General features: G+C 40.5%; 1 protein-coding gene across 1 annotated transcript in view; it reads right to left on the bottom strand.

The window, feature by feature from the left end:
• JAG1 (jagged canonical Notch ligand 1) overlaps positions 1-27,284 on the bottom strand; it is an 87,481-nt gene that overhangs the window by 26,981 nt on the left and 33,216 nt on the right. The window contains exons 3-6 of the mRNA XM_082252319.1: positions 19,265-19,316; positions 11,721-11,975; positions 10,212-10,272; positions 64-194 (exon numbers count right to left, since the gene is read on the bottom strand). Of these exons, the coding sequence (XP_082108445.1) occupies positions 64-194; positions 10,212-10,272; positions 11,721-11,975; positions 19,265-19,316 (499 nt within the window). The remainder of the gene's footprint in view (positions 1-63; positions 195-10,211; positions 10,273-11,720; positions 11,976-19,264; positions 19,317-27,284) is intronic.

Below are 27,284 nucleotides of genomic sequence, written 5' to 3'. Positions count from 1 at the left end.
ATAACACAACTTTACATAAGAAAAGGCTTTCCCTGAGTCGAGTCTGCTGTACGATTAGCATACCTTTGTCACAGAGCTGACCACCCCAATTCGTTTCACACAGACACTGCCATGGTTCAGTGCAAGTGCCATGGACACATCCCGGGTGAGGAATGCACTTGTCGCAGTACTGTCCCTGCCATCCATACTGGCATCTGTATTCGGGGAAGAAAAGAAAAGGTTTACACAAATCGCCTTCAGCGCAGAGGAATCCATCCCTCGTGAAGAAAAATGGCACACATTCCTTGAGGGTGTTATTGGGTGTATTCTTGTAAACAAACCTACCAGTAGTTTTGCCAAAGCACCAAGCCAATCTTTTCACAAAAGAATCACTGTTTTGAGAGACCCTGCATGGTGCCACTGAGCACAATAATACTCTATTCGACGATCATTCAAATGAGACAGGGAGGGTGGCTGTGCTCTACAAATCAATCTCTTGGCGATGTCAGACTGGACAATCAATTCCGCGTAAAAATAAAAAGTCCCACAGAACAATGAAAATGCTGCCTTCCTGTTGAAGCTTTCTTTTCCCCTCGCAGCCTCTAAAGCGGGAGACTTACTGCACGCTTGTATGTATACACATTTTTGGTGGGGGTCTCTTGTACAAGGACAGCATTAAAAAGGCCACTAAAACATACTTCTTTTATATAGTGCCTACATATTCATCAGCACACATTGAGTCATTCATGTCATGGCCTGGCTGAGTGAAGCTTACAGAACATCTCTTCCACCCTTACAGATGCTTGGCCAGTTTTGGTGTGGAAGAAGATTAAAGTGTATGTGGAGCCAAAACCTTTGTTTTTGTGAATTGTTAAATTAGGGGGGACCTTTTTCTGGTGACAAACATTCCCTAATCTATCCAAAACAAAAAACCCTTTTGGTTGTCTGATTTGACCCCCGTTTTCATATGCTGTATACTTGTTCTAGGTCAACGACTGCAAAAATATTCAACTAGAGATAGTCATGCACCCAGTATTTTCAGTAAGATATCAGCAATGGCAGCCTATATATATTTTTTTAATCAGTACAGGTTTTCATTGATATATAAAAGCTTCAAGAGAACATATTTAAAAATGTAAAACTGGTGAGGAAAAATATGGTCATACACAGCTCAATTATCTCCACCAATTCCAAAACTCAACCCAGGACCCTAGCACTGCAAGAACATAGTACTATAATGATACCCTGCTGCCATCAAAACAATACACCAATATATAGAAGTTTAGGGCATTTTTTTTCTGCTCCTAACAACCTTATAGGTTAGCCTATGGGGTTGATTTACTAAAGCTTGAGTATGCAAAATCTGGTGTAGCTCTGCATAGAAACAATTCCACTTTTCGTTTTGTCAAAGCTTAAGGCCCCTTTCACACAGGCGGACCCGTTCAGATCCGCCTGTCCGTTTTTTTGGTGGCTCTGAACGGTCCCCCCATGCAGCTCTATGGGGGATCGGATGTCAGCAGAGACATGTCCGCTGACACCCGATCCGTCAAATCTGGACGGATGGAAACCCTATTTTCCATCCGTCCAGCGGATTGGATGAGAATGGACTGACAGTCCGTTCCCATTCGATTTCCCCCATAGAGATGCATGGGGAACTGACAGCTGTGTCTCCGCACACAGCGCGGAGACACAGCTGTCATCCTCCTGCTCAGCGGGGGATCGGCGGCTCGATCCCCCGCTGAGAAAAACGGAATCCGTCCGACGGACGGATAGTGTGAAAGGGGCCTAACTGAACAAGCTGAACTTAGAAGCCGATTGGCTACCATGAAAAGCTGCCCCAGATTTTGCACTCTCCAGTTTTAGAAAATCAACCCCCTATGGGAGTGCAAAATCTGGTGCAGCTGTAAATGGTAGCCAATCAGCGTCTAAGTTCAGCTTGTTCAATGAAGCTTTGACCATAAAAAAACTAGAAGTGGATTCTTTTCTAAGCAGAGCTGCACCAGATTTTACACTCTTGTTAAGAAAATCACAGGCATTTACAGGCTGGGGTGTTTTAGGGGCAGAAATCTGAATGCACCAAAATCGCGCTAAGGAGGGGAGCATTTGGGCAGAAAAAAAAAAAAAGCCAAATTTTTCTAAGTGAGCTTAAACGCTAGGCACGTTTAGCACTTGAGCGTTCATTTCAATGACCAGAATACACTATTCTGGCCAAAGAAATTAATGAACGTCCAAGCGCTTGACACACCTGAATGAGTCTACAAAAAAAAAAAAAAAAAAAGGTTTAGGCGTGGTTTCAGCGCTGCTTTCCCGTCAGGGAAGGGGAGCCTAGTGTGCATGAGGCCTGAAATTAACATGGAAGGGATATTTTCCAACACGAAGCTGAATTATTTTCTAGTAGTCCCACAGAAATCTACTGTCAACTGTTTTCAGCCTTTAGCCTAAAAAAGGTCAGCCACCACTGTATATAGAAGATAAGGCAAAGCAACATCAAATACAATTTCCTGTAAATAAGGGTGCTTGTATATTTGTGAATGTTCTTGGAAAGTAACTCTGCTTTATGTTTAGTGATCCTTTTTAAAAAGTTCAGACTCAACTGTTTGTATGTAAAATTGATTATATCCGCAAGAACTGAGGGGGAGCCGTCAAAAAAATAAAAAAAAATCAGAACCACATGAAGTAAGCATTGGAGATAGGAAACAGATACACGACTCTTAAAGGCCAGATGGGGGCTTCAATATTGCAGTGTGGATTCTAAAGCTAAACACTCCAAAAATGCCCAAGACCAAACTTATCCCCCTGAAGCAGGCTTCAGAATTATAAAAATAAACCATTAGCTAGAGGTCATTCAGACTTCAAATAAAGATCTGCCGCCTCAAATCCCAATCATGGGAAAGCTAGTATGTTCTAAAGGAAGGAGGGGAAAGAAAAAAAAACGCAAGGCCATTTAACCCTCAGAGGCTTAGTTGCAGCACAGTTTATGAACCGGTATCAGACAAATACACGGTCAGCTAAAAAAGATCATACAAATTTGCTAAGGCACAAAGAATTCAATCTTTAGATCAGCATTTGTCAACCTTTCTAACATGAAGGGACCCTTGAAATGGCTTTCTGGTCTCAGGGAACCCCTGCTAATAAATACTGTATCTACAGTCACATTTTTGGTCACATAACTAAAGAGATCACTGGTGTCAGTGGGAACTTATCCAAAAAGCAGTCATTGTTTAAGAGATCCCTAGCAACCTCTGAAGGAACCCTGGTTGGGGGAAAAAAAAAGAAAAACAAAAAAAAAGGTGGCTTTAGACCAGGCATGTCCAACCTGCGGCCCGGAACCGCAGGCAATGCGGCCCACTGCCCCGACAATTTTTCTTTTTTGCTGGGGAGGAAGGAAGTCGGGTCAGGGGCACGGCCACAGCGGCTTCCAACTAACGGTAGGCAGAGGCTGCCTTGAAGGGGAGGGGGGAGGCAAGCATGTGCAGTGTTTCTGACTACTACCACCATGACCAATTCAAATCACTGAAGTGGTCATGGTGGTTGGAGTGTTCCTTTATTATCTCTCAGAATAAGTAAACATCTGTATACTGATTCCATTTCATTTGATCATCCTCTAGTTGTGTTAAATTAGTGCGGGGAGCGAGGCGGCGCAGGAAGGGCGCGGCGGCATTTTATTACTTATATACCTTAACTACAGTATATATATTTTATATACGGCCCGAGAAAATTTCTCTACACTCAATGCGGCCCAAAAAAGCCAAAAGGTTGGACATGCCTGCTTTAGACCATCTCTAGCCAACAAGGCAAAAAAAAAAACAACGCTAACCAAGCACATATACATTATGTCAGAAACTTGCTTAACAGAGAAAGTTTTATCCCTTGCAACCTGCTAAGGTGTCTTATTAGTGGCATTGACAGATTGGCATTAGAATTTTTGTGGCCTGCATAACTACAGAAGAAGCCAGGATCTAAAACACTTTAGACTTTTATTAAACATATTTTATTCAAGTTATCTTAGGTGTAGTAACAATAGCCACCAATCAGGAATCACGCACTGGTCCAAGGGCAGGGAGATTGGATTGATTAACAGGGAGACTGCACTTAAGAAATCACAGGTCACATGCTATTGACAAATAAAGCTGGCCATATGTGGCTCTTTTTTCCTGCTGCTAGCCGAATCGAAAAAAAAAAAAAGAAAACCCGGGCTAAGCCTAGTTTCTCATCCACACACTCGAGGATAGGGTAATCTTCCCTGCTGTGTCAATGTGATCGGACAGTGGGACAACCCACCAGAGTACTCTGATCAGCCAGCAGCCAATTGGCTGCAATCGCTGATCTAAGCAAAAGATTTTCGAGAAGGACTGTACATGAAAAGTTGTTTCGATCAACTTATCATGAATGGGAATGGCCATACATGGATTGAAATTCAGCCAGTTTAGCAGAAACCAGCTGAATTTCAACCCATGTATGGATAGCCTAATATTTTGGGTACACTAGGGGTGTTTGAGATAAAGTCCATTGAGGGACACAGCAATTAAATAATTCTTGAACACACACATACAAAATTTATATATATATATATATATATATATATATATATATATATATATATATATATATATATATATATATATATATATATATATATATATATCTCTCTATCTATATCAAATATTGTTCACAAATCTGTCAAAATCTGTGTTACTGAGCATTTTAGTTTTGCCGAGATAATCCATCCACCTCACAGGTGTGGCATATTAAGATGCTGATTAGACAGCATGGTTATTGCACATATGTGGCTGGTCACAATAAAAGGCCACTCTAAAATGTGCAGTTTTATCGCACAGCACAATGCCACAGATGTTTCAAGTTTTGAGGGAGCGTACAATTGGCATACTGACTGCAGGAATGTCCACCAAAGAGCTGTTGCCTGTGAATTGAATGTTAATTTCTCGACCAAAAGCTGTCTCCAAAGGCGTTTCAGATAATTTGGCAGTACATCCAACCGGCCTAACAACCGCAGACCACGTGTAACTACACCAGCCCAGGACCTCCACATCCAGCATCTTCACCTCCAAGATAGTCTGAGACCAGCCACCGGGACAGCTGCTGCAACAATAGGTTTGCATAACTAAAGAACATCTGCACAAACTGTCAGAGACCGTCTCAGGGAAACTCATCTGAATGCTAGTCGTCCTCATCCAGGTCTCGACCCGACTGCCGTTCATCGTCATAACCGACTTGAGCGGGCAAATGCTCACATTCAATGGTGTCTGGCACTTTGTAGAGGTGCTCTCTTCAGGATGAATCCCAGTTTTCACTGTACAGGGCAGATGGCAGACAGCGTGTATGGCGTTGTGTGGGTGAGCGGTTTGCTGATGTCAAACTTGTGGATCGAGTGGCCCATGATGGTGGTGGGGTTTAGGTATGGGCAGGCGTATGGTATGGAAATCGAACACGTGCATTTTATTGATGGCATTTTGAATGCACAGAGATACCGTGACAAGATTCTGAGGCTCATTGTTGTGCCATTCATCTACGACCATCACCTTATGTTGCAGCATGATAATGCACGGCCCCATGTTGCAAGGATCTGTCCATAATTCCTGGAAGCTGAAAACATCCCAGTTCTTGCATGGCCAGCATACTCACCGGACATGTCACCCATTGAGCATATTTGGGATGCTCTTGATTGGCGTATAGGACAGTGTGTTGCAGATCCTGCAACTTTGCAAAGCCATTTAAGAGGAGTGGACCAACATTTCACAGGCCACAATCAACAACCTGATCAACTATGAAAAGGAGATATGTTGCACTGCATGAGGCAAATGGTGGTCACACCAGATCCTGACTCGTTTTGCGACACCCCCTCCAATACAGTAAAACTGCACATTTTAGAGTGGCCTTTATTGTGACCAGCCTAAGGCACACCTGTGCAATAATCATGCTGTCTAATCAGCATCTTGATATACCACACTTGTGAGGTGGATAGATTCTCGGCAAAGGATAAGTGCTCACCAACACAGATTTGTGAACAATATTTGAGAGAAATAGGCCTTTTGTGTACATAGAAAAAAAGTCTTAGACCTTTGAGTTCTGCTCATGAAAAATTGGGGCAAACACAAGTGTTGTGTTTATAATTTTGTTCCATTTTTTTTTTTCGAAATCAAGATACCTTATGTGCACCAATAGAATGCAGTGCAAAGTGGTGTGCACTCCTTTGCTGATATAGTTTAGCAATCACAGACCAAGACGTGAACAATGAAAAAATATAATTATTAAAAGTGCATATGTGACAGCTTGCAGAACATCTTTACGGTTTCTATAATTGCTCATTATAAAGTATTTCAGAGATGGGACTGAACTAACATTTTTATGTCCAACAAAAAGTACTGGATCAGCCATAGAGGAGAAAAAAAAAAAGAAAAAAACCCAAACACACCAAATGGACCAGGCTGGAACAGTTTCTGCTTTTAAAGTATGCTAATAAAAACCTATTTCACTGTCCTAGATGGCAGATATAGATGAACATACGAAAGAATGCACAGACTTTAGAACATCACAGGCGTTCGTGGAGAAATTTGCATCCATTAAAAGCATAAAGGCATTCGATAAGGGCATACCGAGTATGTATATCAGCAAGGACTATTAATCATCACAGCAGCTTTAGATATCCTTCGTCTTTTATATAAAAACAGTGTCAAGGATCACAGCCAACTATGCTACATAAAGCAGCCAGATGCCTAAATATGCCAGAAAATATCCTAATATTAATGTACAGCTTATGTAAAAAACGATCTGGGCGTATTTTTACTCAGTTAATAGAGGCTATATGGATATAGGATCAAGCAATCTTTAATAAATAATCACCAAATATACATTCCATGTATGTATGAAGTATATTATGCTCATCTTATAATGGGCCACGGAGCGATCAGCAAAGTGCAGTATCACAATGCCAAGCAATCAAAATCCTCACCTGTGACTGATCTGCACATACCAACCAATCTGACCAGTTAAGTACTGCCTTATTAAGAAAGCCTATAAAAAAAAAAAACCCTTAACCCTTCCAACCTAAAGTGATTCTGAAGCCCAAAATAGTTTTTCAAAGTTTTGATTACCATATTGGAGGGTTAAAAACACGAGATTTTCCCTTACTTGATGCTCAAAAAACGTACAAGAGTTTTTTTTTTGGGGATCAATGGTAACTCCTATTAATGCTCAACACAAGCATTTTTTTGTGCATGAACAACTTTTCTTGTTTGCCCTCCTCCCCCCCAAAACAAAAGTGGAATGAGCTTGCATATAAATGCAAAAAATCTGCATAAGAATTCAAAATGTTTGTCTATGTGCGAAAAAAAAAAAAAAAAAAAAACTTCCAAAACGCCTGTATAAAACTCGGCTTTAAATACAATTTACTACTGAATCCGTAAATTTAGTTACCAAAAAAAAAAAAAAAAAAAACACAGCAAACCAAACATTGGTCTATGGATGAGGCTACAAAACTAGAAGGCTGACCTGATATTTTTCTTTGGCTGATTCCACCAAAGGAGATATTTGCATACAGACAACTGCAGTAAGACGTGTAGAAAAGTGAAAGCCATTAGTGAGGTTACCACCCTGGTTTTGTCTTCAAGAAACACAACCACAACCATCAACATCTATCTCCATTATAAGCCTGTAATTTTGCTTTTCTTTATGATCCAATCACACAACTCCTATTGTTACTGCTTCTCAAAGACAAGCTCTTTTTTTTTTTTTTAATATGCTAATGGTGTGTGGGAAAGTTGCACCTTAAGCAAATATGAGCAGTAGTGCATGTCTGGGCATTGAGTGGGAGGTGAGATGTACAAAGAGAGAAAGGCCTTAAAACATAAAACAAAGCCTGTTGTTCCAGAAGGGACCCAGCAAGACATGTTTAATTTGGGGACAAGTACAAAAATCATTAGCCTTGGTACCAACATCTAAGAAATGCCATGATGCCATGAGAAAGACTAAAGTAAAAAACTGTACCAGGATGAAATTGAGGCGGTCATTGCTGACCCTCCTTATTGGTAGTTGCCAGCCTGTTGCTATACTTTCAGCAGTAAAGTGGAACATGCGCAACTGGGGCTCTGGCCTTTACTCATCAGTGGATGGTGAATGGAGAAGGCCAAAAGGCACATATCAGGGCATAATAGCTGTAGTGAGACTGCTCCTAAACTCAAACTGGGTGTCCATATAAACAAGGTATTTCAAGTATAAAAGCTGGAAATATTAAATCTAAACTCCAAAAAGAGCACAGGACCCATGAGCTGAGAGCCAAAAGCATACATTGGCTGTTTTAGATTGTCTTGCTGAACGAACATTTTTTTTAGATTCTCAGCTTATTGGTCTAGCACTCTTTTTGCGCTTTGTATGCAACATTTCCAGCATCAGTGACCGCAACAAGCATATAGATTGGGAAGAACTCCTGACCTGAATACTTGTTCCAGGTCAGTTTCTCATTATTTAGAAGACCAGCTTGACAACCAGGCAAATAGCATTGTTTGGAGATGTCAGCAATGACAGCCTACATGCCACCCACCAGACATTCTGAGCTTTGAGCAGCGTAGCTGGACGTTGAATCACGCATCTTTTAGTGGTCTGGAAAACAGATCTCAGCACATAGGTCTGCCCACTCATGTCATACAAGTGGTGAAAGCCTGCCCAGACACACTGGAACAAAACATAACATTTACAACATTTTAATGTAACTGGGGCAGGACAGTGGCTAAGTGGTTAGCATTTCCACCTAGCAGCACTAGGGCCGTTGCTTCAAATACCAACCGCAGCCCTACCTGCCTGGAATTTCCTCCAGGTACTCTCGTTTTCCCTCACACTCGACATGCTGGTAGGTTAATTGGCTCCAGTCTAAATTGGCCCTAGTATGTATGAAGGAGTTCGGGACCTTAGACTGTAAGCTCCTCAAGGGCAGGGACTGATGTAAATGTTTAATAACTATGTAAAGCACTGCATACATTGCCGGAGCTATACAAGGACCTGTAATAAACAAAGCTATCAAGCCTTACAAAATTAGAAAGGTGGAACTCCATTTTAACTAGGTTTCATAACCATTCCTACTCCGATCCCTTAAAGAGATCCATCCAACGGTCCATGAAGCTAAAATGTGCTACAAGTCCTGGCATGCATATTCCAAGGTTTCCTAAACACATTACCTTAAAAATAAAATCTTTTTTGACATAAAAGCCCAAAATATGCATCTTGCTGTGTAGGCCGTGTTGATCTTTTGATGCCACACATCTACATATATAATATTTATATATATATATATATAAATAGTGGTGTCACATGGCTTTGACGGTTCTTTGCTTACAGTCTCCTAAAACTCCTGTGTAGTGAGCCCCCACCAACAGCTATACCCATGAAGCCAGACAATGGTTGCCTATGTGTAACTTACTGGCATTTACCTATTCCCTTACTTCTACCTGGCATTGTAATTTTGCATCAGGGTTACTTCATATTTGGTACTGATGTATTTAGGCAAGCCTTTCCTAAGCACCCAGATCCTCAACCTTGATTTGGTCACATAAATGCCATAAGATATGGCATACTCGGCCCATCTACATCAAAAGCCTGTGGCAAGCACACCAGCAATTCCTACTACTGGCCTACAAACTGTATCATACCCAACATTCTACTAGAATCTAATTTTGTAATTAAAAGACACATATTCAGATACATTTTTCATATGATTGTTGTGTAAACAGATTTCACTTTTATATGACCGGCTTCACGGTAGCCGAGACCTCGGCTTTAAACACAGAAATGACTAGATGAAAGAAAATCTGCAATTCCACATTGTCCCAATATTTTAATGATGAAATTGTTGGGGTATGTATAAAACCTGCTCTCCATTGTATCAGAGCCAGGACACGAACGACTTCAAAGCCCGACAACAAACAGTGTCTACTGACAAGATTCCATCTCAGCCATTAACCTCTCAGCACTCAAACGCTGGCTCACAAGAGCTAAAAAGGGACCCAGAGATTTCACTAATCCCATTCTAAAGAATGCCTCACTTTTTTGCCTATTGATAGACTTGGTGTGGGGGGATGGAGACTGGAAAGTGTTAACCCTTGTAATACCGCACTGGCCAGCAATCCAACACACAATTTTGAAGGACTGCCTTCACAATTATTTAAATACGAGAGGTTCCAAAAGTTCAAACTGTAAAACTTCAGAAGATCTCAGCCACTTACCGGCAATCTCCAGGAACCTTACAGGTACCATGCTTTGGGCTACAGCCTTGACGACATATTGCTGAAAGCAAATTTGATAATAAAGTGTAAGTGTCAATGAAAGACCAGAAATAAAATAAGTAGATTATTAATTCATAAGGATTTTAACACAGATTAAAAGTTTCCTACTACAAGACCAAACAGTAAAACTAAACAAACAGTACTTGAAATCACAAAATTACCTATACAGAGGTAGGTTTACCGGAAAGTTTAATGCTGGCCATACACGCACAGAATTTCGGCCGAAAATGGTCGTTTTAGGAAAGATCGTTCGAAAATCGGGCCGTTAGTGAACACAAGTTTACCGATGATTTCAATCATGTGCCCAGCTAATGTCGATGGATCAATAGCGAAAACTTTTATCGTTTCTACAAAAGTTTAGTGTATGGTAAAATGGAAACGAAAATATTCTGACTCGTATTGTGCATGTTATCGAACGATCATTATGATCATGAAAACGATTATTTAAAAGAGTTTATTCTGTAAGTTAGTGGCCAATTATCGTTCAAATAATCGTTCAGTCTGCAAACGGCCGAAATTCTGTGCATGTATGGCCAGCATAAGACTCATTCCTATGCAGGGGTTAGGCGTTTTGGTTTGACTACTGCTGTTCACTGAAAATCTTCACATGGATACATCTTTTTTGGGTGTACGCTACCCTATACCTTTTTAGTGCTCATTACCAGCACCTTGCACCTGGCTTGCATGCCCTTATATTGGCAAGTACCTAATGTACCTTCTGAGATTGTCTAAATGCCATCTATAGCGTAGGCATGTCAACATACACTCTGGGCTAGCAAGGGAGCTAGCTATCTGTCTGTTAAAGTAAGTGCAAGCATCAACTTGCACTGGTCTGACATGGCCGTTACTCCTCCATAGGTTTTGTGGTTTATATTCAAAGTGAGATTTATTTAGATTGGCCACTGTATTTACGTATATAAAATTTCAGTGCACAACTATAGTACATTGCTGACCATAAAGCAAAGCCTGCATAAGGAATGAGAAAATAAAGCCAATACAAAATTATACGTAGGAACATTGGACCTCTTCTACTTGTTTATGAAAAAAGCACTGAAAATACCATTCTATTCCCTTTAAAAAGTCCATTGCATGTCTAATTCTGGAACTAGAAGACCCAACACAGCCTTCCCTGCCACACTGGAACTTGTCATTCTCAAAGAACGGGAGAAATGCAGCTTGCCTGGAGAACCCCAAGAGATCATAAAATGGTATTTGTTACAGGATTCAGCACAGTTGGAAATCATTTTGTCTTCTGTTCCAAGAAGCAGCCTCCTCAAGAAAGGGTGTGTGCACAATAAAATAAATTCCTTTTAGGGCCCAAAACAATTCACAGTTTGAAGGATACAGAGAGTTACGAAATATACGAAGAGCACAATTTTGTTATACTGAAAATGTATTTGCTTGACATATTAGAAAAATAGTGGTTGTATGAACTAAAGCAGCCATTACCTTTATTACATTCGGGTCCCATCCAGCCTTCCATGCAGGTTTTGTTGCCATTCTGATCGCAGCTATAATGTCCAAAGAAATCATCTCTTGGTCGACATAGTTTGTTGCAGCCAAAGCCATAATAATGCTCATCACAGATTACTCGGATTTGATACTCAAAATGTGACATCCCGGCATTTTGCTTTAATATTTGCCATTGACGATTTGGGTTGATCATACCAGAGTGGAGGGCTTTGTCTATAATGTCATCAGGATCTAGTATATATTAATAAAAAAAAAAAAAAAAAATTGTTTATTATTTTATATCAAAGATTTGCCAAAAATCTCAGGTCAACCATTGCAAATATTTAAAATCTAAAAAAGTCAAGGCCACCCAGATAGATATTTTAAAAAAGTAGAAACAAGCAGGTTGATGCATTTAATGTGTTATATCTAGGAGATTCTCCAGAAACAAATTCTTCCTATCAGAGCTCCCAGTTCTGTTCTCTGAAGGGACTATTATGGAGCCAAGTGAAAAGGTTCAATCTTCCTCACTAGATTCTGCAGTTGTTAATGAGTAAACAGTGAGGGTATGACAGCCCTGTAGTGCCCTTAAGCCTGGTACAAGTTTTAAAAAAATATAAAAATACCTGACCGCTCCAGTCAGAGCTGCTGTACTAAAAATCCAATGATAGTACAGCGATCCCCCCTGCACAGCCACTGGTTAAGAGTGCTGACTGGGAGCCAGTCAGCTGCTGGTTTTCCTGCATGTACGTCCGACAGAAGCCTGCCAAACGGCCGGCTTCTTTTAGACCAGCTTCGCATACACACAGGCTGATTTTTATTGAACCGGCCGATGTCGCCTGCCATTTGGCCCATGTGTTCAGCACTTTAGCAAGGTTTGGAGATGGAAACTAATAAAGATCTCCCAGTATCCATGAATGAAAAAATCAATTCAAAGTAGAACTATAGGCAAAACGTTTTTTTCTTTTTGGTTAGAGTAAGCAATGGTTTTAACCCACGTCAGTTTTTTTTTTTGCCAACTGTGCTCCATGGGGAGATTTACCGTCACTTCCGGTGCTATAGCCAAAACAGGAAGTGAGGAAATCCTTGAAAATTAAGGGAATTTTGGGGTCCCCCAAGACACCAGGACTAGTGTCCCCATTTGAAGATCTCCATTACATTTCTGGGGGCAACCCAAAACTTTGGAATTTTCTTTTACTTCTAATGATAATTTTAACCTGGCAAATAGGATGAATCTCCCTAACGGGGGCACATACAAATAAAATCTTGACAGGTTCTCCAATGCCTCTCCAATCTTTTAAAAACATTTTAAAAGGTTTTTTTAGTTATACTTTAATCTGAGAGCCTTTACCAAAGCACAAAAACAAACCCATACCACATCCATTTGGGTGGACTTGACCATAAGCATTTAAAATGGACAAAGCAGACTTGCTTTTCAACAGTGCATCCATCATCTGATAATTTATTATTTATGATAGCCATTTTCCCCATGAGCTAGTGATGTTTTCATGCTAAAAAAGTTTTTTTCAGTAGAAAAATTAGAGATCGGTTTGTCGAGATAAAAAAAAAAACTTCGCAAAATAGTGAACACCACCTTGCAATTTACCTACTTTTATAAATAGAGTTTGCCTAATATAAACTGAAATTTTTAATTTAAAAAATGTGCATTTCCTAAATAGTAAGCAAAATTTTAAAAGCCTGATAAACATTCTAAAAGCTCTACCAGGAAAAAAAAAAGTCAGCATGGAGTGACAACTGCAGCCAATGCTCAGCAAAACACTAACCGAAAACTTAACGTGAACTACTGGCATGGATGTGCCAAGACACACAACCTGTCCTTTTCAAAACACGTGTCTGCTTAACACTGTAACCTGGAATATTATTTCACAGCAACCCGGAATATGGTATATATCTGTGGTATTTCGCTCTGTACCTTGGGCCTTATGACTTAAACGATCTGACACTGCCTTACGACCTGCAGCAAGCTCTGCTTTGACTGCAAAGTGAAGAATGATCAGCAAAGGACAGCATTTAGCAGAGCACACAAAAAAACGGAGTGCCTCGTATAACAAATACACCTAATGACATATGCGCAGAATTAAGTTAAAAGGAACATGAAGCTATAAACAGTGAGCAGTTTATGCCTAAACTCAAGCTTGTGACTATCTTTTCCTGGAAAGGCCACAAACAGCCCAGTCCTGTCCCAAGGTTATTTGACAGCCTAATGCTGGGTAAGGATTGAGCAAGGAGTCTTCCAAGTGTCAGAAGTGCTCATTACCAAAAACAGATTTTCCGCTTGCTAGGAAATCTCCATGTAGCAGGACAAATTCCTTGCTTTTCTCTTTTGGAGGTCATCCTTCTACAGTTAGGCAAGCCATATACTACAAGAGTTTTGCAAAAAATTGGAATTTCTCATGGGCACAATTCAAAAATCGTTTTACTGAAGCGATGAATGAAAAAAAAATGGGAATATGGCTTCTGTTCAGAAAGAGTCATACTTCTTGATGCAAAGTAGAATTGTTGAAGGTCACTATGATTGGTATGCAGTAGAGCTACACGATTCTGGATAAAATGAGAATTACTATTTTTTTTTCCCCCTTGAAATAAAATTTCACGATTTTCGGCGTAACATCTTTCACATTTAAAAAAAAAAAAAAAAAATTGGGCTAACTTTACGGTTTAGATTTTCTTTAAATTCATTGAAGCGTACTTTTTCACTAAAAAAACTGCATTTGAAAGACCGCTGCGCAAATACAGTGCGTCATAAAAGATTGTAACGATCACCACTTTATTCTCTAGGGTCTCTGCTATAAAAAAATATATATATATATATATATATATAAAACGTTTAGGGGCTTTAAGTAATTTTTAGCAAAAAAGCTGATAATGACTTGTAGGTAACGAGTGTAAAAAAAAAAAAAAAAGGCTTAGTCTTTAAGTGGTTAAACTGACCTAATTTACAGACCAAAAGTTCATCCCTTTGATCTCTAAAAGAACAGAACGATACAATGTTTTTTTTAACCTCTCTTTCAATGCTTTTTATTTTTAACCGCTGAGAGCAGGAGAACTGCTCAGCACTGTTTACATGAATCGCAGAAATGCTGAAATAAGATTGTGAGGGTTTTTTTTTTTTTTACCTATTAATCCTGCAGCTCTAGTATGCAGTTGGGTCACCGTCAAAACAATACATCTCTTCCATGTATCCCAAAATTCGAATGTTAAAAATTTGAACCATTGGAATGGCAGGTGAACATTTTTAAGGGCTTTCTAAGGAATTTAAAGTGATAATACCATTGAACTGTACCAATCAAGGTTTTTCAGAATTTCCATTCTGTTTTTAAGAGTTTTCCCATTCAAAAGAAAATCTACTCTTATTTGGCATAGCCATAGGTTTCGTTTCCAGTTCATGCAAAGTTATACCTCTATGACCAGTAGTGTCACAACTCTGCTACAAGACAACACCTCAAGACTTAAATCTTAAATGATTTCCACATCTTCAGAACGACATACCAAGTCATCTTAGCAAAGCCAAAAGATGGGAACTTTTTCATAGAATGCTACAAGATGACCTCACAAGGATCACAATCAGACCGCTACTGTCACAGTAATGATTCACAACTTTTTGAAAAGTTACGACTAGCGCGTTTCTATTGTTAAAAACCTGAAAAGAAAAAAAAGTTGTTGCCCACTCCCTTAAAACATACACTAGGCAACTACAAGAGTGAAATACGAATGATCAGTTAGACGCCCTTTGAAAACCTTCCGCTGTACATTTGAAACTCCTTTCTCTGTTGGTTTGTTTTCACATTCTGTACACAGGGAAATCAATAATGTCTGGACAACTTAGCTGAGCTATGTATGCCTATTCCCCAAGGTACAATAACTTTGCATATTTTACTTAAGGATCGCTGGAAACGATACCGCACCATCAACAAGTGCGGTATGCTATATTTAGCGCTAACGTCAACAAAAAACAGATTTTTATGCAAAGGCATGCTTTGCAACAGAATTCTTGAATTAAGCTCATCTTGATCAGATTAAGTGAAAGTACACGAGGGATTACAAATAGAACATTACAGTCGTGCAGTTTAGACGCAAACTATTTTGTCTTGAAGCAAATGTTATATACCAGGGGTCTCCAAACAGTCGGAGGAGAAGAAGAAGTGCCCCAAAGGCCGGAGAAAGGCAAGCATAGGGCCACATTTGGAGACCCTTGTTATATATCAAGATTTAAATGCAAAGCACCATTCATTATCAAGCCAATCGATTCTCTCCCATTTTATTGCTGAGCTTTCAGAGGGGTTCTGGAGCTCCATGAACAGACTGTACATTTACAACGTGCAAGTGAAACCTTCGCACCCAATTGAGAGGCATAGGCATGCCCATGTAGGATCTAAAAAGGGATATTTCCATAGGCCACTCAGGATACCGGCCAAGAAAATGGTTTGCTTTAAATTGTACCTTACACCGGGTCGTTTTTTTTTTTTCCCCCTCTACTTTAGGGCCAGATTCAAACTTATGCACACACATTGGAATGTACATTAATGTGCTTTAGTGTTTTTGGAGTGCTCCAAAGAATGTAGAATAGGACCCAAATGCACATCTACATAAATAAAGTTATCTAAGCCTCAACACCAATATCAGAAAACACATGGAGAAAACCCCCCCAAAAAAACAAACAAAAAGTTAGAGTTCTAACTAAAGCCCTTCCAATTAGTCTTAAAAATGTTCCCTCCTATGCTAACTAACCTCTGTAAAAAAAGATAGATATTTCTTAACCATTTTCAGCCCACTCCAGTCAGGTAATGTAACCTAGGTCCCCTGTGTCAGCCTGTAGCAGCTGCAGGGGAGAGGCCGGACCACCAACAAAAGCTGCTCCATGGGAGCTCATGGTTGTCCCAGCTGTTGTCCTACACCCTCTTCATTCCCCTGCTGCTGGCTGACACAGGGGATCATGTGACCGAAGTGGGATGAAAAATAGGTAAGTGTATACATCTTTCTTACACAGGTTAGTTAACCACTTAAGCCCCGGAAGATTTTACCCCCATTCCGACCAGGGGGTATTTTGCGATTCGGCACTGCGTGAATTTAACGCACAATTGCGCGGTCGTGCGACGCTGTACCTAAACGAATTTGACGTCCTTTTTTTCCCACAAACAGAGCTTTCTTTTGGTGGTATTTGATCACCTGTGCGATTTTTTGATCACGCGCTATAAACAAAAAAAGAGCGTCAATTTTGCAAAAATAGCAATATTTTTCACATTTTTTTATATGAAATTCCCCCAAAAAAAAATGTAAAAATCAAAATTTTTAAAAATTTTTCGGCCAATTTATTTTATGCTACCTATGTTTGGTAAAAAAAAAAAAATCGCAAAAAGCGTATTTTGATTGGTTTGCGCAAAAGTTATCGCGTTTACTAACAAAGGGAAAGATTTTTGTCATTTTTGTTGTTTTTTTTTTTAACGCGTAATGGCGGCGATCTGCGATTTTTTTTGCGGTACTGCGACATTGCGGCGGACAGATCGGACCCTTGACTGACATTTTTGACACTTTTGGGGTTACCAGTGACATTTCTACAGTAATCAGTGCTATATATATGCACTGTTACTGTAAAAATACACTGGTAGTGAAGAGGTTAACTTTATTTGGAAGGGAGGGGCTGTGTGTGTCCCTAGGGGCGTGGTTTCTACTGTGATTGGCTGTGGCTCTAGCTGTAAAGACACTGATCAACGGATCTACATACCAGATCCGTTTTATCAGTGTCTTTGCAGCGAAGAGAATGACAGGCAGTTTGTTTACACAAGCTGCCTGACATTCTCCCTCTCCCCCGCCGATCGCCGAGTGACCGGCGGACATCGGGTCCGCTGGTCACACGCGCGGGGGGGTCCGTGACCACGCGGGGGCGCGCGCTCGCTCCCTAGACCCTCACAAGCAAGCAACGTAGCCCTACGTTAGTTTGCCTGTGAGGGGCTGACCGCCGACGTAGATAGTCGTGCGGCGGTCGGCAAGTGGTTAATATAGATGTTGGGAGGGGGAGGGAGCATTTTTTAAACCAGTTAAGCTTTAGCTGGAAATCTACTTAAAATTTGTGGTGCATGGATACTCGTTAAGAACCCATTGGAATTAAATGGGCACAGGAAACAATGCACACCATCGCATAGAGCTTTGAGCCCATGTAGGTGTAAATGGGCCCTGAAGGGTCAGAAATTAGATTTATGAACTTCTACCAGAATCTAGTCCATGTATAGATTCTTCTATACAAAGTTTGGTCATCTAGCTAAAAAGACATTGAAGTTAAGCCCCGTACACGCGTACCGATTGTTGGCCGAATGATCGGCCGTCTTTTGTCCAGTGCTGTAGTGTTGGTTGAAATGTGCTCAAGACTGCACACGAATTTTGTCGGCCAACAACAACCAACTTCAGAAGTGATGTCATGTGATGGTTAACTTTCCGTGTGTTTTTTCTTCTCTGAGCATGCCCAGTCTTGCTCATCAGATTTTTGTCGGCCGAAATCTGTACTGACTGACGAACAATCGGCCGTTCTGGTGACGGCCAACAAAAATTTTATAGCATGCACACCAGATTTTGTTCGGCCGAAAAGTCGCAGTCGGTTGTCGGAAGCATCATACTAACAAGCAGACAATGGGCCGATCGGACGTTGGCCGAACATTTACGGCCGACAATCGGTACGTGTGTACGGGGCTTTAACTCGTAAGCAGCCACCTTTTAGGTGAAAAAGTCTGAAATTATACAACAGACTGCACTTGGATTCTTCTAGTCCATATTTTTTAATATAAGTAGCTCTTCTGCATACAGACCTGCTATCCTTAGAGGATTATTATTGGAGGATCCATTGTTTTACATGTAATATCCATTGTTGTAAGAAAAAAAAAAAAAAAAAAAAAAAAAGTACAGTACTTCCCAAAATCCTTAGAGGAAAACGTCAATAAGTTATGCTTACAGCGACCTTGGTCTGCACCTGCCTTCATTTTTGTACATTTCAAAACATTTTCATAACCAATAATGTTCTTTTTCGGGAGGGGGCCTTCAATCTGCCGAGCAGCCGATCACCACTTCAATGACAAGCCCTGGGAATACCATTAGCTTGCAGCAAAATGAAGAAATGAAAACAAACTTCTATCACAGAATCCAGCAGTTTGACTTGAAGGTCAAAAAAAAGGAGTCCCACTGTGGTCTCTTGACAGGATCGGACTGTTGCTGCACTTTTGTTTACTTTTTTTGGAGCTCTGAAAAATGTGCCAAGGGGATGAAATAGAATAAATATGCCTGAGTGCCTTCTCACTTTACTGACTGATCGCAGCGGTGACTTGTTACATTAAAGGGTCAGTCCATGCAACCAAAAAAATAAAATAATATTTCAGTAATAGGTGGAGCCTTCACGGTCCTGGGGACTTCAGAGAAAATCTTCCTGTGCCATGCTCCAGTGATCATCCATTATTATAAAGACAAGGTGGAGGTTTTCATATGAGCACAAAAACATGTGAAGGGGGAACAGGTATATACATTGATTATATGCTTACCATTAGTTTCATTATTGTAGTCCCATGCCTCAACAACGAGTGCGTACGATCTCTGAAAAATGATAAAAATTCAGTGTTAATAAAGTTAGTTGACTGCAAATAAATATATCTATACCTATCTCCATCTCTATACATATCTATACAGATCTCTACCTATACATACACACACGTATATATATATATATATCTCCATATCTCCCCATCTTATCTATCTACCTAAAATAATTGAGATCCATACTATATATATATATATATATATATATATATATATATATATATATATATATATATATATATATATATATATATATATATATATATATATATGGTTTTCCCCTTTCTATTGGTTGAACTAGATAGACTGTCTTTTTCAACCAGACTACGATATATATCCTACCAAAATATTGGCCCAACATTAAAAAATACCTTCTGAAATTTTTTGATTGTCTTTATTACTTTTTTTTGCGTGCCCACATTCGCTTCCACTCAGATTACACACACTCAAAACACAAATGGTCTAACACACACACTATATTTATTTGTTCCAATTTAGACCTAAACCAGCAACAGATTAGGTGAATCAAATGCGATCCTCTTTCACCCCCTCTAAGCTAACTTATCCAGGGTGATTCAGCAGAGACCTTTCACCTTAAATTACTAATCTTTGTCAACACTAATGAGTCTCATGGACCCAACTAGGAAGAACTAATAAACACTTCCATTTCACTCGGAGATTGGAAATAGAAACCGATTTAAAACTCAAGACGTGTTAAAAAAAAAAAAAAAAGTTAGCAACAGCAAACACACAGACCGGATACTGGGGAAGCAAAATATGTACATATACTCATGGTTCTACTGCAAACAGTAATTCACTGAGCATCTGAAGTGAGGACTCCTGGGAGATTTTGCTTTTCAGCACCTCTTTGAAAGCTTTGTCTGTAATAGACCATCACTGCTCCCACAAGTATCAGGTAACAAGGGAAAGAACTGATGAATTTTAGCGAGGTCGAAGGGAGGAGAAGCTCCTTAATACAAAGCCTCGGACCCAAGCATTCGAAACCTTTAGGGCACAGTTATGTGTCACATTTATAGGCGCACTAATCTGACCAGGAGATCTTATACATTCCTGTAATAATCATAAGCATCTACTGCTTAAAAAGCGCACTCCTTTGGTTCTGGATGCTTGCCAACCATTGTATTCAGCCACCTTTTATCTCTACTCCCAAAAGCAGGCAGAGAGGCAGAAGCTCAAGCTACAATAGGACCACTTTACTGCAGGTCTTAACGATGACTAGAAGTGGCTAAAACTCCAGTCTCTCATACAAGCAAGTTAGAAACAAAGGCAGCATAGCTGAGAACTTTCCATGAAATATCACGTTGAAATTCTTGGCAACATGACGTCACCTTTAACTGCTTTACAATTAGAGGGGGCTTTAGAAGCAACACTCCCTGCAGAGACTTCAGAGAGGATAGCTTTGCAACCTTCGAGTATGTATAAGACCTCGTACATGCAAATTCCAAAAGGATGCACGGGTGGTTTCTGAAGTGCTCCTTGGTGATCGGTGTACAACAATTGGATTCTGTAGAACTAATATACATGTTCAGTAAAGCATTTTCTTTACTAAAAAAACCCCACACGCTTGCAGATGCTCCTCAGGATTGTCTGCTGGAACACTGCAACTCCCACCCTTTTCAATAGCTCCCCTGTGTAGCAGAGCATCCGTTAATAGATTTTTACCAAAATTACTGTGAGCCTGAAAACTTAAGGCTCCATTGTACACGGGACGTTGTTAAAAGTCCCTTTGAATGCTGGAATTTTTAGGACGTTTGAAACGTCCGTTCGGTCGCGTTTGTACCCGCGTTTAGCGGCGTTTGCATTTAGAACCGTTCCTAGAGGTCAAAAAAATTATTCCCCTTTAAAATGGAAAAACGTGAACGCTAAACGCGGGTCATCGCGTTCGGACGCGTTTGAAACGCCGGGAAACACTTTCGAATGCAAAAAATTGCGTTCTAAAAGTCCCTGAACGCAACTGCCTGCAAATGACTGTAAACGACCTGGTGTACATGGACAGATAAGACAAAATGTAGATGGGTTCAGGGGCTTCTGAAAAAAACGCCAAACTGCTCCTAAACGGCCATTTCCAGCGTCCCGTGTACATGGACCCTTACAGTTATTTTGACACTTAAAATAAAAAGACCCTATAAAAGTGAATATTATTAAATTCTATTTTTTTTATAATCCAAATTTAGAACTTTAGAAGACAGCCAACTGACAGAAAAACACTTTCCATCTAAAGTGGGGTACACACTAGTAGAAACTCTGCCGAAAATTCCCGCCCGATGTGAAATCGTCCGATTTTCGCCTAGTGTGTACACAACTTTCAGCAGCCGATGCTGACATTTTCAACGAAAAAAAAAACGGAGGGACAAACACCAAAAATTTTTTTCGTCAGTCCCCAGACGACCGATTTTCGTTTAATGTGTATGCAGTACGTCCGGGAAAAATCGGATACGAAAGACTGCGCATGATCTGAAGTTGCTGACAACCCGGAAGTCTAGGAACAAATGTGCCAAAAAAAAAAAAAAAAAAAAGGACGAGAAATTTCGTGAACATTTATGCACTGTCGACTAAAACGGTAATGAACGCTGAGAAGACAGAGAAAAATCGGAGGATATTTCGTCCGTTTTCGTCAAGTGTGTACGGCCCTTAAGGCTGTTAGGTTTAAATGTAAAAAGATAATTCGATAAGGCATCGGTAACAAAAAAAAAAGTGCTGAGTTGGCAGTTCAGAAATTTGGGATACTAACCCCTAGCTGTATCCACAGATCCTAAAAATTCCCAGTTATGCAAAGCCGAAAACCAGCTAAAACAATTTGGCTCATCCACAGTACCATCTGTGGTTCCCAAAGCCATTTGGAAACAAAAGGAATGCAGTAATTACACAGAAGACAAACCAGAAGCATATATAGCATTTATGGAGCAAGGTAAACACCTTGAAGGTGTAGGTACAAAGATAACTTCAAAAGTCAGCATAATGCTACCTCTAATGACTTGACCGAGCTTGCAGCCTTTGAAGGAAAGCCCTTCTTTGTGAGGCTCTGCTTGGAATACAGCCTAAATATGTTTCATATTCAAAAGAACAGGATTCCATCTTGTTCACAGATAACTGTGGGAAAATGTAGAGAAGAGCAAGCAAATCTGGGCAAGCCGAGGCATGTATGGAGCCTCCGATACAAAAAAGACCATCAGCCAGGACAATTTAACCAGACTAGAATATTATTTTCTCAGTAAATTAACACTCTTAATGGCACATTATCATTTTATAGGCTTTTGTTTGACGAGTCTTGTTCTGAAAGGAAAATTGCCAGATAAATTTTAATAAAACCAAATCCATTTTGCACTTTGTCAACTGTACCCAGACATAATAAAAAACACTGGTAAAAATTGATCATTTTTTTTTTTTTTTAAGCTGAATAAAAGAAGAAGAAGATTCTAGAAAACACCTTCTGGAAGATTCTCCCCCCCCCCTACCTTCTGGAAGATTCCCCCACCCCTTCCAGAGCATGAAATTCCATGTCAAGAGTCATTATTTTGTGCAGCATACTCCATCTAGACTTCCTATTTACAACCAGTCAAGGAACTAAATTTTAAATTATGTGCAATTGGAATCCATTTTCTGTTGGCCTGACTTTAGCTCAACTCTGATTGGCTGTTAGGTATTATTACACGTGAGTGGTTTTATTTTTTTGTCAATCTAGGTTCTACTTATGCTTAGCAAAAAAGTATTTAAAACTTGACACTAATATTATTGTGCAAAGCTAAACTCAATTTGTAGGCAGCAGTGTCGATATCCAAACATTTGGTAGGTCACCGTTAACCATCTTCCATTAGGAAAGGGTGGGACTAGTATAAAAAAGGAAAACCGAATCCTATCTACCAATAATGAAATTTGAAAAGGACTCCTTGTTCAATTTAAATTTTATAATTTTCAATTCTTTGATTTTCATATAGTGTGTACACTGCTTTCGACATCCAATTCAGACTTTGCAAGAAATTTCAGAAGGTACAATTTTCTCGTACATGAACAGAACAATTATTGTTTAATGTGTACAATTTTCCTATGAAGAAAAAAAAGAGAAGACAAAAATGGATAAGACTGCACATGGTCAGAGACCAAAAAAAAATAAGTCAGACAAAAAAAAAGAAAAAAAATCGTTTTGTCGTTTGAGGCTTTTTGTAGTTCGTACAATCCTCGGTTTCAACTTGCTGTACAATCCTTGGTTTCGACTTGCTGTATAACATCGAGGAAAACTGGATGATGGTTCGCCCAATTTCCTTATACGGAGTGTATTTGACCTTAGACCGTGGCCACCAAAGCAAGTCTCCTTTGAAATAGTCACCAGGGTCAACCTCCCCAGCAGGAAGAGACGCAACATCGGACAGGGGCCCAACCTCCCTACATTCTATTAAAATAGGTGCCTTTACATAGTGCTTTGATGTTGTACAGAGTGAAGTATGCAATGACCATTATGGGAACATCCACACCATGAAGAAGTACAAAATCAGGCCCAACGCTGCAGAAAATCAGAATGATCCCATTGGCCAGTCCCAACAGTGCTAGCATTAACTGACCACTCATTGTAATTGGTGAGAATGTGATTTTATCTCCTCTTCAATCCTCCAATTATCACACCTGCTTCTACCCGCTGTGCTGGGAGCAGCATTGTTGGCTCGGATATAATGCTGAATAAAAAGAGAAGCGCTTTCACAATGATAATGGGAACTGTTGGTTTAAGAATGGGTGAATGAGCACTCACATCCACCCCGCTGTATTCAGGTTTACTGCACATCTCTGGAATGAAGGCAACCAGCAGCTTTTAATGTTCCCATGACCATAGATGACCTCTGATAAATATACATCTAACCCAAATAATAAAACTGCACACAGTCAACGTATTCAAATGAGAGATCCGCATAGTGTCAAAGATCAGCTGTGTACTGATAATGCCACACTTAATTAGCCACTAGAGGTCTGACCTGGAGCCAAAGAGAAGGCCCCTCCAGGAATAGACAGACAAGAGTCGTGTACAGAAGAACCATGCGCTGCATCAGAGTTAACCAACAGAAAATTCCCAAAAGTTTTACATTTTTTTCAAAACCACAACATGGGCTGCAAAAATTAGAGCATTCCATCAGACCATACTATAAAAAAAAGGGGACCAGGTCTGTTATCCAATGTTACTAAAAAAACAATTCCCCTACGACATGTGTTAAACAAGGCCCGTGGGCCAAATGTGGCCCGCCAGGTCTTTACGTGGCCCTCACACCTCTCCTGCAGCTGTGGCAACCCACTCACCTCCACACAGGTAGCTGGCAGCAGGGAGGACACCACCCCCCCCCCCCCCCCACCACACAGGAACAGAGCTGAGGCCGTCAATCAGCAGCAGCTCTCTCCCGTCACCTTTCTCTTGGTGTCAGGAAAACTTGTCAGAAGCGATTCATGCTGATAAAGGAATGAAGCAGAAGAAGACGTACATGACATTTAGTGCTCTTAATTGACAAGTGCACACTATAGAGGTATAGGCTTTGTTCATGGGAGCCTTTACTTCGTCTGGCGTTTGCCTTTCCTTCTTTTTCACCCAGACCCCTGATCATTGGCCCCATTTCCATTTTAGAGTTGCTTTTTGGCTGGCAGGACCCTCTGGAGCCCTGCTGTAGCCACCCTACAGAACATGTGTGTCCACTACCTGGAAATAGCCTAACAAAAGGCATACAAGTTTGAGAGCCACTTTAATAAAAGACCACTTTGGAGTAAAGCATTGGTGTCCAACCTTTTGGCTTCTCTGTAACCACACTGAGTGTAGAGAAATTTTCTCAGGTCGCATATAAAATATATACTATAGTTAAGGTATCTAAGTAATAAAATGCAGCTGCACCCTTCCTGCACCGCCGCACTAATTTAACACAACTAGAGGATGATCAAATGAAATGGAATCAGTATACAGAGGTTTACTTCTTCTGAGAGATATTAAAAGGAACACTCTAACCACCATGACCACTTCAGTGATTTGAAGTGGTGATGGTGGTAGGAGTCAGAAAAACTGCACATGCTCGCCTCCCCTCCCCACCGAGGCAGCCTCTGCCTACCGTTAGTTGGAAGCCGAGTGGCCATGCCCCCGACCCGACTTCCTTCCTCCCCAGCAAAAAAAAAAAAAAAATTGTCAGGGGGCAGTGGGCCGCATTGCCTGGTGTTCCGTGAAAAAACCATACCCTCGTCACTTCCGGTTCCGCTATGGAGGGTATGGATTTCTCACGGTAGTTAAACTTGCGGCGCTTACATTAAAACAGCTTATCTGCAACATAAATCATCTCCGCTCTTCGCCCTGTCACTGCCCTCATCTCCGGTAATAAATATAAAAGCGGATCACGGAGCCGCGATCGCCGTCACATTTACATCTCATACTCCCGCCGCCGCTTTTATATTTATTACCGGAGATGAGGGAAGTTACAGCGATATCACAGGAGATGATTGATGTTGCAGCCGAAGTGTTTTAATGTACCCGCCGCAAGTATTACATTAGACACAGTGCCGTGATAATTTCATGCCCACCGAGCATGCGCACTTGTCTAATTCTTTCATGTTCATTTACGTATCCGGCGCTCTGAGCATGCGCACTGCTGCGCTGCTCAGCTGTTTCAGACCGGAAGTGACGACGGTATGGTTTCTCCACGGGGTATGGTTTTTTAACGTTACACCGGGCCGCATGTGGCCCCCGGGCCGCAGGTTGGACATGCCTGGAGTAAAGGAAACCGAAAATTGGCAAAAAAAACAGCAACCACTGATCTCTGCTCTCATCCTCCAACCAGCATTAAAAAAACTATTTTAATAATCAAGTTCGGAGTTCCATTTATAAATCAGCTCAGCGATTTCCCATACTTCCATGCACGTGCGCACAAATGACAGAAGTCCTCTCCGTGAGTCACAGCACAAGCATAGCAATAGCTGCTCCCTTGTCTACAAACACACTATAAACACTACATCAGTATCTGCATGTTGCATTTTCCACATACATTGCCAAGAAGTGTACTTTAAGCAGATCTGAGCAGAGCTCCGATTCAGGGCCGGGGAGCTGGGCTCAGGAGCAGAACGAAGCTCTCGTTCTCGTCTGCCTTGGGCAGTGAAATGCTGATCAGAGGGGAAAAAATAAAAAAAATAGACAAATTCCACATAATTCCTAGAGAACCAAAAAACAAAAAAATGATGAGTAATTCTACTTTTGGTGATGGGACAGCAAAATAAATCTGCTTAGTCAATGGATAACATACAACCTTTCAAACACATCAAAACCGGACTCTGCTGGTGAAATGCGTGTCACCACTGACCATACAGCAGCAGTGTACAATTAGAACTTCAATGTGATCTCAAATCCTAAAACCCTGACCACAAGCAATGGAGACATCATAAGACAACAACCAGGAAATTGTTTAACTACTTAAAAACTAGCAATCTTGCAGCGCTGGGGTCCTGGATGGCAATACCACCAGAATCGCTTTATGCATTATATGGACATTTCAAAAATATTGACCCGTTATATCAGCCTCTCTCAACCTTTTCAACACAGAGGAACCCTTGAAATAAATTTCTGGTCTCGGGGAACCCCTGCTAAAAACTAAAAATCTACCGTACAACTCATGACACATTAGTGTGAAGAATGCCCCTTACCCTTGTCATCATTGCGAAGAATTACCCCCTTACAGATAGGTAAAAGGAACAATGATATCATTGGAAACTTATCTGAGGGGCAGAAATTGCCCATTGCTCAAGGAACTCCTAGCAACCTCAGGAGGAAACCTAGTTGAGAAACCCTGCGTTATATTCTGTACAATCAACTTTACATTTAACAAAACGATTATCAGGGCCTATCTGAACGATGTAATCCAGCAGGACCTTGTCCTGAACACCCATTGGTAGAGCTAAAGATCAAACAATTTGATTGTGACATAGGTGGCAAGCTTTAAA

Source organism: Pelophylax lessonae (genome assembly GCF_965119305.1).
Source record: "Pelophylax lessonae genome assembly, chromosome: 3".
NCBI classification, from domain to species: domain Eukaryota; kingdom Metazoa; phylum Chordata; class Amphibia; order Anura; family Ranidae; genus Pelophylax; species Pelophylax lessonae.
This window is presented reverse-complemented; position numbering and strand designations above follow the sequence as displayed.